The following is an 18,622-nucleotide window of genomic DNA, read 5'->3' on the forward strand; positions in this document are numbered from 1 at the left end:
ACTAGGATTTCCTGTAGAAAACTTAGCTGAACAAAAGTACCTGATAAAGATTCTCATCCCCAATGCTGAATTTTCCTATATTGCAAGTTCAGTCCACACCACAAACTCAGCTTTCACATCATATTTGGGTCCTGTTTTAGGAGAGGAATCATCAGTCGGTAAACAGGTATATATTACTGAAGCTCGGCCAATGCAAATGCCACTTTACCAACATTCATTTATTTGAATGACAAGGTCAGGTGTCTTGGGTTTTTAATTAAAGAAATTCAAAAATATTCTAGTAATATGTAGGTCTGTTGAAATGTTTGAAGTAGCTTACAATTTTACTTTTCTTGGACAGTCATGGAAAAAGTGTAATTGATACTGACTGATCATAAAATAAAAATAAATATATGTAAATTAAAAAATAAACCAGTTTTCTAACTCCTGTATTCCATAAAAATAGGAATGTAGCCTTTTATGAGGAACTGCCAAAAGAGTCAGGAAAGTGCCATGCTTTCTCTGTGGACACAAAATTGGTAAGTGTAAAACATTCATATGATCTTGGAGGACAGGGTCACTGAGATAATACCCTATGGCAAGTTAGGATGAAAATACTAGTAATGAAAATGATTTTTTTTTTTAGAAAAGAAAATGTGAAAGTCATTGACAAAATTATTACATCCAACTAATTTACATTTGAATGTGCCTCAGCTTATCTCACATCTCTTTTACCACAGATAACAACTCTACAATAGCTAAAAGTAAGTGATGTGACTTTCAGTTATATTATACAGTGTCTAAAAAATGTCCGTGTTAATGCCTGTCATACAATCACAGCTGTTAGTTTTTTTAGTAGTATTTTGAGGACTCTCAGTCACTTCCAGCCCCCATACAAACTCCTCCCGTCCCGGTCAGCGTCCTCTCCTTCTTCGCTGGTTCTTGCTCGGGGGCTTCAGAAGACTCTCTCGATATCTCACGTTTGTGTGGAACAGTCGGACCATTTCATGGTCTTTGTTATCCAATACTCTGGGCAGAAAGAGAGACGATTTCTGTGTCCTGCGAGTTTTAAAGCCCCTTCTGGGTCGTCCTTTCCCATTGATTGAGACATACCAGAGTCTCTCTGCGCTGGCTTTGCGCTTAGTGCCGGCTCTGTTAGGTACAGTCCGGTAGAGACGGGACGCGTAGGTGTTGTAACCCAATTCATGGATCCTCTCCACGAACTCACACTCTGCATTATAATTTTCCTGTAAAGCAAACATGACAAAGTTTAAGACAGACTATATGGGCAATAGCTCTCTTCTACCTCAATAAGATTGGACAAAAGTCTTAAGCAAGACTCTACTCAGTTTTAGGATAAGGACAGCAATGTGCCTGTGAACTGGAGAGATGATTTAATTGCTGCCTATCAACCTTTGACATCTATTAGAAAGGTAAAATACTACAGCTTAATGTAAAATGCAGCTCTTTCTTTAATTGGCATATTAGTAGTCCTGCAGCCTATTACATCCAGTTTGTTACAGATATTTGAGCAGTGAACAACACCTTTATGAAGCTTCTTTGTTTGCTTCAGCATAACAAAATGAAAGTACACCCTGCCCACCAGTGTGTTCCTCCAAAATGCTAGGCTGCTCCTTTATCACAAACTGTAAGGGAGAATACACACCCATCCTGGGTGCTCATATTTTACATGATCTGTCGAAATTTGCCCCTTTTCATCTGGTCCTCAACTGAGAGAAAACAGTGTGCAAAAGCCTGGCAAGAGGAACTCCTTCCTCCTCCCCGGGAGCACTAGAAATTGTGCAAATAAAAGGACCTCCCGCACTGTACCTCTTTTCTTAACTACAAAATCATCTTTGCTGTACCTGTGTGATTAAGACTTCAGTATCCAACGTGTAAAGCACAGAAGCAGAGGAGAACTGCTACCAGGGTCTTTACAGAGATTTTTTTTATTTAGCATTGCCTCTGTGGAGGACATGGAAAGGGCACAGGTAGCCAGGCTGGGGCCAGAAAAGCCATAGGCTCCATTAACAACATGTCTTTAATGCTGTTCACTCACCAGAAATGCTGATAGGCGTTTAACAAGATTTTAAAAGACTCCACATGTCTCAGCTTCACAGCTGTAAAACGGAAGTGCCCTTCCTTGCAAGGACAAGGTTTTCATATGCCGTGGTGCTGGAGCCCACACAACTACCACATGTAGGTAGATTTGTCCTGCTGTCTGCCTCAGTTCTGGCTGTAGAGGGTTTATCACAGAGGAAACCCTCGAGGATTATCACAATCTGCTAAGGACACAAAGGAATTCTGTAGACTCAACAAACTCGTTTTATTGACATGGGAAAATTGGTGATCCAAGGGATAATGGAGTTATTCCAATACCATTTCATAAAATGCTCCCTGTATAATTATCCCCAAAGAAGTCAGTCTTATTTGAAGTAGGGGCTTTGCACAGGTTCCTGGCACAGTAACATCGGCAAAGTCGTTGGTCAGTTTTTTCTAGGCAAGCAAAGCCAGGAAGTTTCTCCTGAGCTGAGCCCTCACCCTTTGCTGCTTCTGTGAAAAAAGCTGGAGTGGAACAGCTTCTCCTGGATTGTCCCTCCAGCTCTGAAACACAAGTCTGAAACAGTCTCTCTCAAACCTGAACTGGAACAGCAAAAATTGCCTTTTCTAGTTCTACAGAAGCCTTTCATGGCTGATATTCCTTGGCACGTGACAGCTGAACAAACTTCAGGATGGCCTGATGCTCCTCACACTAGAAAGGGAAGTCCAGGAGAAGAGGACTCTGGGCTATCCTACTCTAGGCTTTTCTGCACTCTAGGAGAGGAGCTTTTTGCTCAGAATTTGTTTAGTCTTGTTTTAACTCAGTTTAATTAATCTGGAGGAAAAGCATACCTATTTTGAACAAGAAAGAGAGAAAGATGAGAAAGAACCTGAAAATTCATCCTTCCCATTAATTTCTTTGGGGCAGATGCTGGCACTGAGCTGTTGGAGGAGCTCCGTTGAAAAAGATGTCCATTTAATCAGAATATTAACTGGAAGCATAGAAGGGGCCAGCCTTAGCTCTGGCACAGCAGAGCTAGCGTGTCCTCATTCCACTTCAGCTGCATTTTCCTTTGCCAAAATTGTTTGTGATCTGCTTCTCTGCACCAGCAAAGAACCATCACCTTTACACACAGGCCCTTTAATCAGTGTGCATCACATGAGACACATTACAGAAGCTGGGTTGTAAACACTATCAGAACATTCTTGAAAAGGCGGAGTAAAATACATTAAACCAGGGAGGGAGCTGGTTGATTGTGTTACCGAGGTTGCATTCACATGGAAAAAGCTCACATTGCTTGAGGATATATCATGCTGTTCAAATCAACAGAATTACATGTAACGACTGGTTGGAGGAAGCAACTTTTCACATTTTACCCTCTTCAAATCTGTTTCTGTACCACAGGATTCCTGGAGAAACTGCACAGTATGGCTGTTACACGGTAAGAGATCACAAGATTGCTAAGGATGTAATCAAAGACAACGGAAGAAATTCAAGTAGGTAGATAATGTGTATAGTATACCACTGACACATACGCCTTAGTATGTCCCTGATGTGCAGAAGTCTAAGCTAAAGTATTTTATTCACCAAGGGGAAATATTGGCTGTGCTGAAAAGGCAAGACTCCCACTAATATCGGCAGATCCCAGATTTTACCTCAAAGATAGGACAAAAAATGAGGTCAAAGGAGTAGAATAAAGTGTTTATTTTCACATTTATCCTTTTGCACCTTCTCATACTTCCTTTCCTTGCTATAGCCCTGCCTTTTAGTACCTGTAAATTCTTTCACTGCCCAACCAAACGCTCTGTGCAAAGAAATTCCCATCAGTAGGCTGCTTTCCTGTAACAGAGATGCTCAATTGTTTCTGGATATTCTTTATCTGACATGTATATCCTCTGCCAGTGTCCAAGATCCACATCAAATATAAATATGGATAATTTTGAATAGAGATGGATGTTCTGCACTGCAAAGGCTGGCTCTGGAGGTCTTTATCAGTGCACCCAATTGCCCAGAACTTTGGTCCTGTGAAATAGCTTTGCCAAATACGTTCTTCTGCCTTTGGCTGTACAGGCAACAAGAAGTAAGAACACAGTTGCTTTCCACTATTAAAAACAGATTGATTGGTTGCCTGTAACAATTCCAGACAGAAATCTGTTTTAACATTACTCTTTTCTCTAGACATGTTTATTTATAAGAAATCAGTGCTCCCTACTGGACCTGCTCTCCCCATAGGAAATGATAGGCATATGCCAGTCTTAAGTAAAACTTACTGAAGCATAAAGTCTGCCCCTTTTGTTCATGGCCAGGTATCTGCCAGAGAACAAGCCCTTGATGGCAACGATTCCAACGTCAACAGCAGTTATTTCAAGAATACCTAGAAACAGAAACAATTATGAGATATGTTGTTGCTCCCCATCATGTATATTTTTTTGAGATACATTTGAATGACTGCTTACCTGCAGAGTATGATTTCACAGCTATCACTAGCTCACACCAAAATCATAGTGCAATCATGTGAATGAAACAAGACTATTATTTGAAACAATATAAAACGACGACGTTGTGGGAATTGTTTGAGACAAGCTTGACAACAAATCCCTAGATGTCTGATTGAGATTGAACTCTTTCAAAAATGAAAAAGATCTGACACTGAACTAGAGGTTCACTTAATCCTATATGTGTATAAAAAAGTTTAAATCCTCTTTAATGCTTAGGAACACAAGAGCTCTTGACTTATTGAAACCAGTCACAAAGCTGTCCATTTCAGGACAAAGCCCTTGCTGAGGTCTCCAGAGGGTAAAACAGAGTGAGTCGGCTGCATTTTAGAGCCGTGTATATAATCATGAAAGGAACTTGTCATTTAGGAGGTCAGTGTAGCCCTCCAGACAAGGACAATATGACTGTCTGAGCCAAATTAAAAGGGAGGAGATTTTCAGGCCGTCAAAGATGGGGTCTCAAACACAAGGAGAGTGTCACAGGCGAGGCTGGCACAATACCTGCCAAAATGCTAATGTCCAGCCAAAGGTGCCACGATGCTGATGGAGGCACGAATGGCTCGGGAGATGTTGTGTGGTATGCGCAGGGCGCTCTGGCTGCCTCACTCAAACTCTGCTCTCGATTCTCCAGCTGTGGCCCAATGGCTCGGTATTTTCTGTTAGTGTTTGGAGGCGAGAGGTGACCCTTGCAGCCAAACCCATCGCTGCCTTTCGGCGATGATAAAGCAGAGCCAGGGGCCTGTCCCCTTTGCAGAGCTGGATTGCTGGCCTGAGGACGTCTGGGAGAGTTGGTGTGGTTTTGGTACAGCTGTTTTGAATCAAGCGCTGGTTGGCTGCTGAAGGATGCCTCCTCCAGGCTTTGATAGCGAGGGGCTTTTCCTCTAGGAAATAGTGGTTTTCCTTTATGGACTTCAGACAGATCCCTGAGGTCTCCCTATCTCTGTGTGCCATCACCAGCCGGGATTTACGCTTCCTGGGGCGGCGGGGCCGGGGCGGGGGCCGTGCTGTGCCCGCCGCCGGGGCCGGGCTGGGTGCGGGGGCGCCCGGGGGCCCCCCGGGGCAGCGGCGGTGCTGAGCCCCGCTCTCCTCCCTTCTGCCGCCCTCGCACAAACCCCCTCACTCCCGACATATCCCGTTTCATCTTAATTACCGCCGATCCCCGGCACATGTCAAAGGGGACAGATGTGATTTAGCCCGTGGAAGCCCAAGCCCCCCGCGGGAGGCGAGCTGGGGCGGGACGAGGGAGGCGAGGGCAGCCTGCAGCCCGTCGAGGAGGGCACCGGGGAGGTGTGAGGGCACCGGTTGCCCAGCTAAGAGAAAGCTAAGGCCGGGCCGGGGCAGGGCTGGCGTGGGAAGCCCCCGGCGGAGCGAGGGCAAGCGCCAGGTCGGGCGGGGGGCGCAGGGCAGGGTCCCGCTCCCCGGCGGCCGGGGGTGCTTGTGGAGGAGCTGGGGTTTGGAGGGTCCCGCTCTGCCCCGCGGGGACTGAGCCCCTCCGCCGCCGGCCGGGTCCCCGCACCCCGCAGGGCCCGCTCGGGAGCCCGGCAGCCCCCGGGGCCGGAGGGTGCGAGGGCGCGGAAAGGGCGCCGCGGGGGCCGGCGGAGCCAGCGGGGCTCCCGGCACGGCGGGGCGAGGGCTCGCCGAGCCCGACGAGGGAAGGGGGCGAAAGCTCCCGCCGCGGGGGGTGCCCCCGGTCCCCGCCGAGGAGCCCCGGGGCAGCGCCGGGCAGGGGCAGAGGCGGGAGCGGCTTCGCCGCCGCCCCGTCCGGCACCGTCCCAGCAGCCGCCGTCGCCCGCCCGTTGCTGCTGGAGCAGAACGCAATTGGTCCGAGCAGGGACCCCCTCCCCGCACAGCCCGGCCCGGGGGGAGCGGGACGGGGAAAGGTGTGCCCGGTACTCACTGAAGGCGCTGTTTTTCTCCAGGGTGCCGTTGATCTTGCCGTTGGGGTGGACCTGGAGGTGGTACTTGGTGGCACAGTAGAGTTTCCTGCGCCTGGGCGCTCCCCCGAGGTGCTCGTAGACGCCGCCGCGGCCCCCCGCATCCCGGCGCGGCCGGGGGTCGCTCGGGGAGGCTCCGGCGGCCTCGGGCACCCCCGCGGCCCGCCCTGGGGCCCACGGCTCCTGCAACAAACTCAGGAACAAGATCCAAATTATAACCATTGTGGCATGATGGCCGCAGCGCTTAGTCTGCTGGGGAGATGGAGGCTTGGAGCGAATGACACCAGGGGTCCCATTAAAGACGTCTTGCTAGCAGCACTCCAAAGTTGCAGAGCACAGACTGGTTCGAGCCGCGAAGCATTGGCAAGTTTTTATCAGCCTCGATCTGGCCCTTTTATCTGTCTCAGATTTACTTAAATCAATAGACATCAGCAAAGGCCACCGAGGAGTCCCAGCTGTTTGTATTAGATGGAGCTGCCGTGATCAGCCTTCTCCTTGGGTTTCCAGATAGACAGACGGCATGCATGAGAGACAGAGGGGCAGAAGGGGAGAGAGAGAGAGAGAGAGAGAGAGAGAGAGAGAGAGAGAGAGAGAGAGAGAGACACCCACTGAATTTCGGCAGGAGACTGTGGGGAAAATAGTTGATCGACGGAGCATAGAAATAAAAGCAGCTTCCTGCAACAATAGCCCGATCTGCGACCAATTGATACAAAGCAGAGGAGGCAAAAGGTATCAGTCTCCTGTGAACTCCCAGAGTGCAGCGTGGATAAAATTACACAGCATCTCTCCCCGGCACGCCACACACCGCACACCCCCGCACGGGGGCCGCCCGCCCCGCCGAGAGGCGCGGAGAGGCGCGGAGCCTCCGCCGGGCACCGCCGCCCCTGCTCAGCCCGGGGCGACGCGGGGTGTGTTTGGGGGGGGGCGGGTGATGCTCGAAGCAAACATCTTCGGGAGGTGGTTTTGGAAAGTGGGCATGTTGCAGGCAGAAGGATAAGAAAGGGGGTGCGGGTCCTGGCGCCTCGGGAGGGGCAGAGCGCGTTTTCGTGGCTTTCACTCCGGCGTCAGGGGTTTCTCAGCGTGCCCCCCCCCCCCCCGGGCTTTGTCCCCGGTGTGGAAAACAAACAGTTATTACTAAATCAGTTCACGGTTACAAATAATACGCATTATTTAGATAGGTCTTCCAAGATTTAGCCGTTTCTAAATTAACTTAGACAAAGCAGGGCCCAGCGAGTGTTATTATATACGTCCCTGAGCGCATTTGCAAGAAGTTGGAGCTAATCCTGTTTCTTAACTCGGGAGCCTGGTAAGTCTCATTAGCTACAGCAGATCTGCACTCGCTACCATGTAGCTTCACACAACTGCCTACGCTTTCAAAATATGATGGAGCTACCTATAAATAAATATAAAAGAAGGCAAAAGGTTCAACAGCTCAGTGAATTACGCTGTCCCTGTGTGCTACTCAAAGGCAGCTCGTTAATTAGATTTGCATCTGAAACAGGCAGTAGGAGTTTTGGGGAAGTGTTTGAGAGATAATTAGTATTAATGTGCTGGAAGGGCACACAAATACACCTTTGAAGTGAGTCACGGCAGAATTCGAGCGTTTGACCTTGATCAATGTAAATTTTTTCCAAAATCGGTGAACAAGAAGAGGTCTATAAAATATTTTTTAAAGACATTCCTACGTAGAGCACGAGGATTTTCTTACGCCTTAAAAAGATCTTAAAAAAATAAAAAGGAAGCTTTTACTAGTGGGAAAATAAGGGAAGGGATACGATCTTTTCCTAAAAGGAATGACAGGAGGACGAAACGATCTCGAAAGCTACTCCATATTTTAAGCTGTGCTTAATATTTAGTAGTTCTCCAAGGCTAAAAGGCTTTTCATTATATGGTCGTCTGGAATAAAAGGAAACACATAAAAAACCCACAAGCACCCCTCTCCGCCATTACCACCCCTTCCTCCCCCTTTTCTTCTCCACAAGTTAAGCCCGAGCCTCACAAGGAGAGTTTGATCTGGGGATGATAAATGTTTGTACAATTAATTCTTTATTGCTGTTCTTCTGCAATGCCACTTCCAGGCAGCCATGTAGTTCCAGTGTATTTAGTAAAAGTAAACGACTGGAAATTAAAATAATTAAAGCACTGTATCCACGTGAAAATAGGAAAATATAAGCATGCGGGACCCCAGCCTTGGTGTGTATGCGGGGGGGGCGGGATTGTTGCTTGCGGGCCAGATCCTCCGGTCCCTCCTAAAAGAAGACACCCCCCCCCCCCCCCCCCCCCCGAAAAGCCTTCCCCTCGGGGATGGATGCCCCGCACACCGCGTCCTACGGAGCCGCCACCTCGGAGCAGCTACAAGGCGAAAGCGGCAGCAGAAAACCAGCTCCTCGCACGCCCCGGCTCTCCGGAAAGCTGCTGCCAGCGGCGCAAGGGCGAGGTAAAACATAATCGCTTCCAGCAACTACAGCCGTCCTTGCGAGTACAGCTCAGGTCTCGTCCCGAGCCTAGCGCATCGCCCTGTGGATGTGCAGCTGACATTTTACAGTTTGGGATTTGCAGGGCATTTTTCATTAGTGCTCTGGAAAAAAAAAAAAAAAAGATCCTCCCCCCTCCCCGCCTCCCACCGCAATAATAAACCAAAAAAGACCAGTGGGTGGAAGAGTAACACGTTAATGACTTTTGCTCAAATTGCTTCCATCTTGATCACATTTTCATAATTAGCACCATCATCTACAAATCTTTCCGCCCTGGGCATCTGACACAGACAGGCTTCCCAAGCGATGTGTATTCTACTTATTAGGGAGGGGAACACTTATAGGTCTATCATTAATGGTTCCCTTTCAAATGAAATGAATGCGACCTCCACGGAAATATCAAAGGGCTGCAGCTACCTTGTCTCACTTGGTACAACACTGAATGGCAAGCAACCTTAAGTCGTTTTGCTCTAGTCAGACATCTATACAATAAAACATAAGCCCACTCTTGTATATTTTAAGTTGTCTGGTGACCATTTTCGAAAACAAAAAGGGTCCCTTTGATGTGGTCTAATTCTAACAGGGGGTGGGACGTCAGATGTGGTCTACCGATTCTTTCTGGAAATATTTTTAATTATGCCCCAGAGCTCCTTGTAGCCCCAAAGTAATAATCAGAGAGCGGTTTGAGTCTGTCCCTTAATGCGGAGGGGAGAACGGGCTCTAGACCGTATGTAACTAAATCAGAATTACAACCGATAACGACCTATTAATTCGCTCGAAATGTGTGATTTTAAATGGAACATGTTAGGTGTCTGTTATTCTTTATGCCTTGATCTTACTAAGGGAATATTTCTAAGCCTTCTTCCAGTTAAGCCATGAACCCAGCATTTCTCCGGGCAAGCCACTGGGTAGAAGCGAGCATTTGGGACAGATGTTGGCATCCCTACAGCGTGGGCACTGCCAGCACCCAAAGCACCGACTGCCCCCGGAGAAGGACCGTATAGTCGGATATATACGTCTGAGATCTTTAGGACGAAGCAATGCATATTTCTATTTAAGTATTGCGTAAATGGAAACATGGGGAAAAAAACCGCAAAATTTTGAAAGCCCCCTCCCCAACTTAAAAATACTAACTTTAACCTGTGATAAACTTGCCCAATGCACATTTTTGCAAGGATTCAGCCTTAACGCTGCTGTGACTCGGGATCTGATTTTCCTACGCGGTCCAACGCCTCCGCTGCTGCTGAGCCCCTGCCCCTCGCTCCCCCGGCACTGATTTACGACCGGCCCGTTACTCTAACGAGAAGGAAGTTACAATTTGTAGAGCAATAAATACCGAGGCGGTGGGCGGAGCCCCCAGCAGGGGGAAAAAAAAAAAAAAAATCGCCCTCCTTCACCAATTAAAAATCCATCCCAGCTGAAATGTGGACCGTGGGAAGGTCTCAAAGAAAACACAGGCTCGGTGGTTCTTAGGTGTCTGCTTGCAATGTGCTAATGTCATCTTCCGAGCATAGCTTTCCTGCCCGCTGCAGTTCGCTCACACCTGCTCATATTGGGGAGAGGTTCTGAAATTCAACGGATTTTATTCAGCTATATTTTGTTTTCTTTGTGGTTTCCTAGCGGGGCTGTTCTGCACCCTGTGAACAATATAATCTTGTTTAAATGACTTTCCAGACCACACAGCATCACATTACCCGGTTCTATAGGTGTAGGCAATGCCGTTTATTGTACTGTATGCTATTAACTCCCAGAAAGCAGGATGAAGGAGGAAAGCTCTGGGGAGTAAATTCATAGCTTCCAAGGTTCAGGTTGCTTTCTCAGGTGGAGGAAAATAAGGTTTAGATCATTCCATATTAAAATAGATAGAAAGAATTCTCTAAAGGACATGTTAAACACATAACAGGCTTATCATAATTTTTCCCTTTATCCACTCGTATTAAATGTTTTTCGTGTTTACAGTTACTTTTTATGGTTTACGGACAAACAATCTGAGGTCTTCAGATTTAGGATGATGCCGTTGATTCTATACGTATTATGTGAGCTACTGCTATATTGCACTTCAGACAATAAATTCATTTTTAAACTTCTGTATTTTGGTTAAGAGCATGTGTGGTTTACTGATACCACTGAGATCTGCTAACTTATCTGTTGTACGCATATGTGTTATTATTATTATTTTATTGACATCAAGATGCAAATGCCTAAGTTCCTTACTCCAGGAATTTTCTACTAAAGTTGGCAAGAGTTTCTTTGGCTGAGACCGAGGGATTAATCCTTCATTCAAATTCCACGGGATTCACTAAGAGCCTTTTCTTTAACGCCAGTGAATTTGGATCAGGCCCAAACTTATTACTAGAAAAATTATTTTCCCTTATTCTCAGATAATCTCTTAACGGTTTACTGAATGAAAATATTCAAAACAACGAATGCAGCAACATTGAGCAAAAATGGTAAGTCTCTCTCTTCCCTCTGTTGCTTACTCCTTTTCAATAGAAGAAACAAAGGCGACAGTAGAAGAAATGTAACACTACTGAAATATGTGCGACGGTGCAGTTTAGATGACTGTCACGTGGCTTGTAAAGATTTGTGGCAGGCTCCAAGCGTGCTACAATAGGGATATTCAGACCAATACAGAACTGTAAACTGCGGCCATGAAAATCACTAAACACAAGGGAGATGGGGATGTCTAGAAGAGGAGAAAGGGGGTGTAAAAACAATAGAAATGTAATTTGTTGATAACTTGGGGACCAGATTTGCATACCTGCTTCATACCTTTGATATCTCAATCATCACTTAATAGCCTGAGCTCTTGGAAAACCTTTGCTCCTTTTTTGGGTAACTTAGCAGGTGTTTTTGGAATTGGCTTCAAAGCATTTCTTTAGATTGAGAGAGAAGTGTGTCATACCTGAGAGAAGCATCTGGTCCATATCCATGGTGTAATTGCGCTTCGTGCCTGAAGGACCTGCTATTCAGATAAATCTCTTACTACTTTTAGAATTTATCCCCTGGTTACTTTCACAATCAGAGGCTTGTTACAATCTCACTCAGCCCTGCAAATCTTTGGGAATTGGGTTACCTGAAGATAAAAGATCTCTCTTTCTCCAAGCTGTGGTTGGATCAACACTTTGCAAAATCAGATGACAGGCATAGGGGTCAGGCCCAGGTCTGTGCGTGGGGCTGCCCAAGCGCCAGGGATAAAAACTGGAAGTAGCTGCCTTAGGGAAATGCCACATGTGTGAACATATGTCCCTGGAGGAAAAAAACTAGTGTCAGGAATTATCCACTCCGAACTGAAGATTAGTAACTGTTGCTTTTAAGCTTTTTTGGTTTTAGGGAAGACTACTAAAGACCAAGGTTTGCATCACACAGCTGGGAAAACCCCATTCGTGGTTATATGTTGTCCTAAGGTGGTCACGATGCAAAGTATCTTGAAGTTTCGCCTAGATCAAGGGATAAGAAAGAGGGCCAAGCAGGCAGGAGAAGTAGAGGCAAGGAAAGGTTATGCAACTTTCGAATCTAAAAAGACAACATAGAGAACAAACAGAAACACAAATTAAAATTAGTACCCTAGATGAATTTCAATGGGATTCTTTCTTTTGCCTCAAGGGAAGAGATGAAAGTACCTGGCATTTGTCACCAGTGCATAAAGGAATGATCCTATTTGTATTCCTCACACACACACGTGCACAAACACACGCTGACACGCCACACAGTGAAGGTGGGAGAAAATGTGCAGTGCGAAGAAGGAACAAATTAAAAGGATCTCTCCTGGTAATCTCTGCATCTACCTATCAGGGCGTGGATGGGAAATAAAATGGATTAATCACTAACTCTTGAGTGTCCCAGGTACAGTTGCAAATATATGAGTTTATCTCTAGACCCAAAGTCACTATGGCCTCTGTGGTTACGGAGTTTCAGACACTGGCCACAACATCTCTATCCTGTCTGTGTTAGGCAGGTAGGAAGCACTCAGGACACAGGGGTCACCCGGAGCAGTCCTGAGGAGTCCCAAAAGGCTCGGGCTGAAATCACTGTTAATTTGCTCCCCTCCAGGTCTCTGCCGTGATCACCCAGGAGGTCTGTGGCCAAGCAGAACGTGGGACCAGGCTCTGGGGCTTACTCAAGCTAGCGGAAAAGTGGCCTCCACTTGATACTGTGCAGGTATAGACCCTTCCCACAGACTCCCTCTCTAGGGAGGGACTGAAGGTCTCTCTTGCTAGATCTGCAACTCCCTAGAGGAAACCAGCTGCTGAGAAAAAACATGTATGAACTTTCTTCATAAATTTTTCCTATTTCGTGGAAGCAGAAGTCCCACTACTTAAATCCTTCTGACCAGCAGTGCTAACAAGGAGGAATTAATCTCTTTTCACTGCTACATCCCTCTGCCTTCCTTTCAGAAATTTATACTTTTTATATGGGCACTTTAACATTGACATTTCAAGGTAGAGCTTGCAGTATTTTTCCCGAGCAGTAGCTGGGCCTAGCAGTACCGCTGTCATTTGAGATCCCACCACACTGAGTTCCCTTTTGCATAACGTTTCAGCATCCCTCCCGGGGGGTGCTTGGTGTCTGGGTATCAAACCCTCTTTGCTGGCTTCTCTTGCAGCCCCGGCAGCCCCTGCTGCCTCGCTCCTGGCTGCCCTCTCCCCTTCGGCACCTGCTCTTCTGCAAGGCAGAGGGCTCCGGCACCAGGGTCCTGTTCTGTCACTGGTTGCCCCACGTAGCAGTCATGGCCTCAGTTCCTCTGACGCTTCTCTTTTCTGCAGCCTTTAACAAATTCTTTTTCATAGTAATTTCATTAACTAGGTTATTAATCAAGTGATGAATACCATGTTCTAGACATCCTATATCTGAGACAGCGCATCTAAGGAAGTAATGGGTAGATCAAGACAATTTGGCTCTCCTGTTTCAACCCAATTTGACAAGTGGGTAAGGCTGTCAGAGCTGCTAGGTCTGAAGGTATATTTTTCACCTGTAACATAAAGAGGGAGGTTTAATAATTTAATAGTATGTTATCTTAGTGCACTTTCTAATCTGAGACAGACTTCTACCACTTCTTCTGTCCTCAGAAAAATTTCATAGAAGTGATGACCCAAATTCGCAATGTGTTAACCAAAAGAAATAAAAGATGTTCCTGGAGAATATTAGAAAGAAGGTGTAGACATAATTTGTGATAGATGACAACACAGAAACGGACTGAGGACTGCATGTGACACAGCTGGTGTCGCAAACCCACGGAGCCCCCTTGTCACTACTTGCAGCCTCTGGTTTAAATTAGTGATTAATAGCCCAAATAGAATATTTTCCCACTGAAGAGGGTTTTTTGGTGGCAAAGGGATATCTTGTGATCAGTAAAAGAGGTCAGGGCCATTTTCTTGCCTGGTCTTTACATTGCACAGCTGCAGCACTGCTGAATGCTGTAACTCAGTCTTAGATACCAGTGCTTAGATACCAGATTGCAGGTGATGCCTGAGCTAACGGCTTGCACAGGAGTGGTCGTGTAAGCATCAGGTATGGGGAATCTTGGTATCGCCAACATCCACGGCCAAATGCCACACGTGAATTTGTAATGGATATTTTTCTCATTGCTACTTTGGCAGCTGTCTCCCTCTCCTTAGAAGTTAAGTAACATAAGCTCATGAACTCAGAATAGCGGAACTAGTATCTAATGACCAATATTATTTTATCCATCTCTAACCCTTATTGCCACATTTCACCCCACTTCACCATTTTCTTTCAGAGATTTTCTCACTGGGAAATGAAATCCAGCCTTCTTTCTCCTCTAGATGGGATGTCTGACTAGTAAGCACAGGTGATTCTTTTTTTCATCATGTCTGAATACCCCCACCATAAGTGAGTTGCATCCCATAGATGTAGCATCTTAGATATCTTTACTGAGCGTTTTTTTTAGGTGGATATGTACAGACCAGAATTTTTCCTTTGGATCATTTAAAAAGTATCGACGTATCTTGCAGAATTGGTTCTTTAGTGAATTACAGAAGGCTGGTAAGTACTTGTTTATATCTTGATGTCTGAGAACTGCTTTCTCCAAAGAGCATTCTTTGCTTCCATGAACCTCTCCTACGTAATCCAGTTATTTGCCTTAATAATCTATGTCAAAAAAAAAAGTAAAGATTTCCAGAGCTGTTCCTGTAACTTCTCTCACAAACTGTACACAGAATATTGAGCCCAAATCAACTCCTTCAACCACTTCTGGTTTTGTTTTTCACTCAGAGGCCTCCAAGACTCTAACTTGACCATAGCAGCAATCTGCAAAGTGAAGAAAATCAGCGTCTGTTTTGGATGCACCTGTTTCAGTCCAACTCCTCCTTTGACGGGTTGATGGCTCTTACTTTAAGACTACAATGAGGATCTAACTAGAATCATTTCACAATCCAAAACCACAAGACAATCTAAATAAGAGTACTGGAACCCCAATGGATCTCTGGAAACTATCAGGTTTATTTTCTTCTCTGAAATACACTTGTCTTCTGATTTTAACACTTAACCACAGAAAAAAGCAAAACACAACAGGAATTTCTGCAACAGGAGGGTATAAACCTTTCTCAGGGAGGCAGAGAATCTTACTGAAATATTTGGAAATTACCCAGCATAAGCAGATCTTCCAACAGCCTTTGCAGAATTCCTCAACTGGACATGTTCACAAGAGAGCGCAATGCTACTCACAACCTCTCCTTTTCCCATCATCAGGTCTTTAGCACACGTATTCTTCCAGACTACCACTAGCTGTTTTTCAATAGATTCTCTTCAGTTCCCGGAGCTGCAGGACTCCAAATAAAGTCAGACACAGGTTGCAAAGAATGATCCCCAAAACAGTTTTGTAGACCAGGTAGCTGCAACACTCTCAAGGTTGTGAACAAGGGTGAATTGTAATAAGAAGAAGACAGATCCCATCTGTGAGGTCCAGGGCATTGTTACCTGTTTGTCTCAGAAGCATCTTTTTTATTCATATATGAAGGATGTTACCTTGAGTTGTGCTCCAGCTACATCAAAGTGCAACGTTGTTCCCTAAAACCTGGTCTCTGTACCAGACCTCAATAGGGGAATCCTGGAATACTTTTCAAAGACACTTCAGATAATTTGGATATTGCTCAAAGAAGCACAGTTCCCCTTCTACTTCCTCACCCTCTCCGCCATCGCTTTTATGCACAGCTGATCCAGGGATAACAAATCCTATCCTGTGTTTGCAAAACTTTGCACCTGGTCACAAAAATTCCCTTTTTTTTTTGACTCTGACCATTTGGCTCTTTCCCCACTCTGCACTGGGAGAAATCTCAGTGTGGAGCAGGAAAAGTTTAGAGGCTTCTTCACCAGCTGTGTCATCTCCCCTCATGGAAGTGAAAATATACAGATAATTTCCAGTCTACTATCCAATCCAATCCAGCCTAGCCATTAAATATCCAAAATACACTCATTCCTGGGTAAGAGAAAAAGCAGGGGAAACACACCAAAGTAACAGAGATCCTTCTCTCCTCCCTGTGTGCCCTTGCCTTCTGCCACTCAGGAGGATGAAAGCGATGCCCAGCAAGGCTTGCACCTACTCTCATTCGGTATTACCACCTCAGACTGAACTATTTGGCTGTCCTGAGAACAGGAGGGTTGCTCAGCCCGCGCCTTTCCCCCCTTGCTTCTCTGCTGCCTGTTGGCAGGGTGTATGTCACGGCAAGTGTCCTCCCCTCCAGCCAGCCATGCGGGGGCCTCCTCCTGGGCTAAAGAAGATTGCCTATTCCCAAATGAGCTGGACACAACCTATGTCACTAGCATCCTCCATCAGTTAAGGAATAGGAGCATTTGTTTATAACCTAAAGGAAGACATTCTTTTCTCAATAATATTTGGGAGATAATAATTGCTGGGAGTGATCTACAGCAGATGGGGATTCACAGAGCTCCTCTGAAATAAATCGGTGAAGAAATTGTCAGATAGACATCTGGATTAAAAGAGAACCGTGGGTTTCATAATCACCTGAATTTTATGAAAGCAGAATGCAAACAGTTATAGAGCTTTGTTTATTTGCTTTTGTCTTGAGTTTTGAGTTTTCAAGTATATAATTTTTTTCAGGTCACTCATTAAAATCTAATCTTTGCTTAGAAAGAAGGACACCCACCTCTGAGCAGACACACAGACACAGACACACACAGACACACCTGCATCTCCTAACCAAATGTAATGCCTGAACTTGCAAACTCTTTGTCATGAAAGTAATCTTTATTCACGTGAGCAACCCCACAGGACTATTCATGCAATGGAGAATTACTCACACAAGTAAAACTTTGCAGGATCAGGTCCTGGATCTAACAACAGCATTTTAATTACAGACAATCCCCAAGCAATGTGTACAAAAGAGTTTTTTTCCTGGACAATAACAAAGGTTATTAGCCTGTTCTTTTTTCCCCTTCTTGCTCTTTGGTTTAAAAGGAGGCACCAATAATCCAAACCAAATAAAACTGACCTTTGAACCTTTTCTGCTGTACTTTTTCTCATGCCATGATTTCTTTAGTGTGTTAGTGATCTGAAGGCTCGTTCTGGGCTACAGCCACTTTCCCAGACAGGACTGCCTTTCGTCCCCTGACAAATCACTGCTGAGCCCCTTTTGTCCTGCACCACTTTGATCTCACCTGCCTGTCAGGCAAAAAAGAACTCCCGTACAGTCAGAATGCATTGCAAACAAATTGGCAACCATTTCATTCCCATACACCATTTCAGCAAAGATCAAGATAGAGATAGAGAATTTTTAACCCTTTCATTGACCTGTAGAACTGAGAAGGAATGCTCAATTACAGTGGAGTGATAAGATAATTTCTTAAGGAACTGAAGGATTAAAAAACCCCCCAAACCAACAACCCTCTGTAGATCATAATTGCACGGCATATTAGCTGTCTAATACAAAGGAGTTATTGCACAGTGGGCAGTGCTATGTTCAGATACAAGCTTTGTAGAAGATCAATTCCTTTTAATTGGACAGCTGCTTAACCATAAACTAAAGAAACATAATAGGTATTCTCCAATGTGAATGAAATTAATCCTATTGTAAATAACCATTGGAGTATTTAATGGGCTATCTGAATCCTTTCCAATATACAAACTTAGCCACAGGTGAGTTTCCTTCCCAGTTTAATCTCAGTAATTTAAAAAAAAAAAAAAATTATTTTTACATTTTACGGTTCCTCATCACATAGAGTTTAGAAAAGGCATTATGTAGCAACTTTAAAGTGATTTCATGCTTGGCAACGACTTACCAAGATCTGTGTATTTCACTCTGTGATATCAGAGGTATCCAGTCCTTTGCTAGGTCGGTTACAATGCAGCTACCAGGCTGGTCCTGCTCCCTTTGAGTCATGTTTTGTCTATTATTTTAAAGGCAAAACTCCCTATCATCTTTGATGAACTCAGATTAGCAGGAACATAGGTGCATTTCAGCTGTTTACCATTTATCTGCTCCCAACTATTACCACGTGCCAGCCTTCTGCCCTCTTTCCACAGTAGCAGCCCTGTTTACCCAATAGTCTGCTTTCTATCAAAACACCTCACCACCTTTATTTTAGTCTAAAATGCACTGGCAAAACATTTAGTACTCAGAGAAAGGAAATCTAACACATCCCTCTCTTCTATTTAAAATGACTGAAAGAATAAGTATAGACTTTTGGAGAAATCAAAGCTACAGCAGTGATGAAAAGAAG

The 18,622-nt window shown here is 45.2% G+C and overlaps 1 protein-coding gene across 1 annotated transcript; it reads right to left on the reverse strand.

The window, feature by feature from the left end:
* Positions 1–893: 893 nt before the first annotated feature.
* Positions 894–6,671, reverse strand: FGF3 (fibroblast growth factor 3; the record flags this gene model as incomplete). The annotated part of the gene is made up of 3 exons (XM_082316928.1): positions 894–1,226; positions 4,291–4,394; positions 6,413–6,671. 3 exons carry the CDS (start codon positions 6,669–6,671, stop codon positions 894–896), a joined length of 696 nt encoding a protein of 231 aa, XP_082173054.1.
* Between the last annotated feature and the right edge of the window lie 11,951 nt (positions 6,672–18,622).

Source organism: Platalea leucorodia (genome assembly GCF_965183815.1).
Source record: "Platalea leucorodia genome assembly, chromosome: 7".
Taxonomy (NCBI): Eukaryota; Metazoa; Chordata; class Aves; order Pelecaniformes; family Threskiornithidae; genus Platalea; species Platalea leucorodia.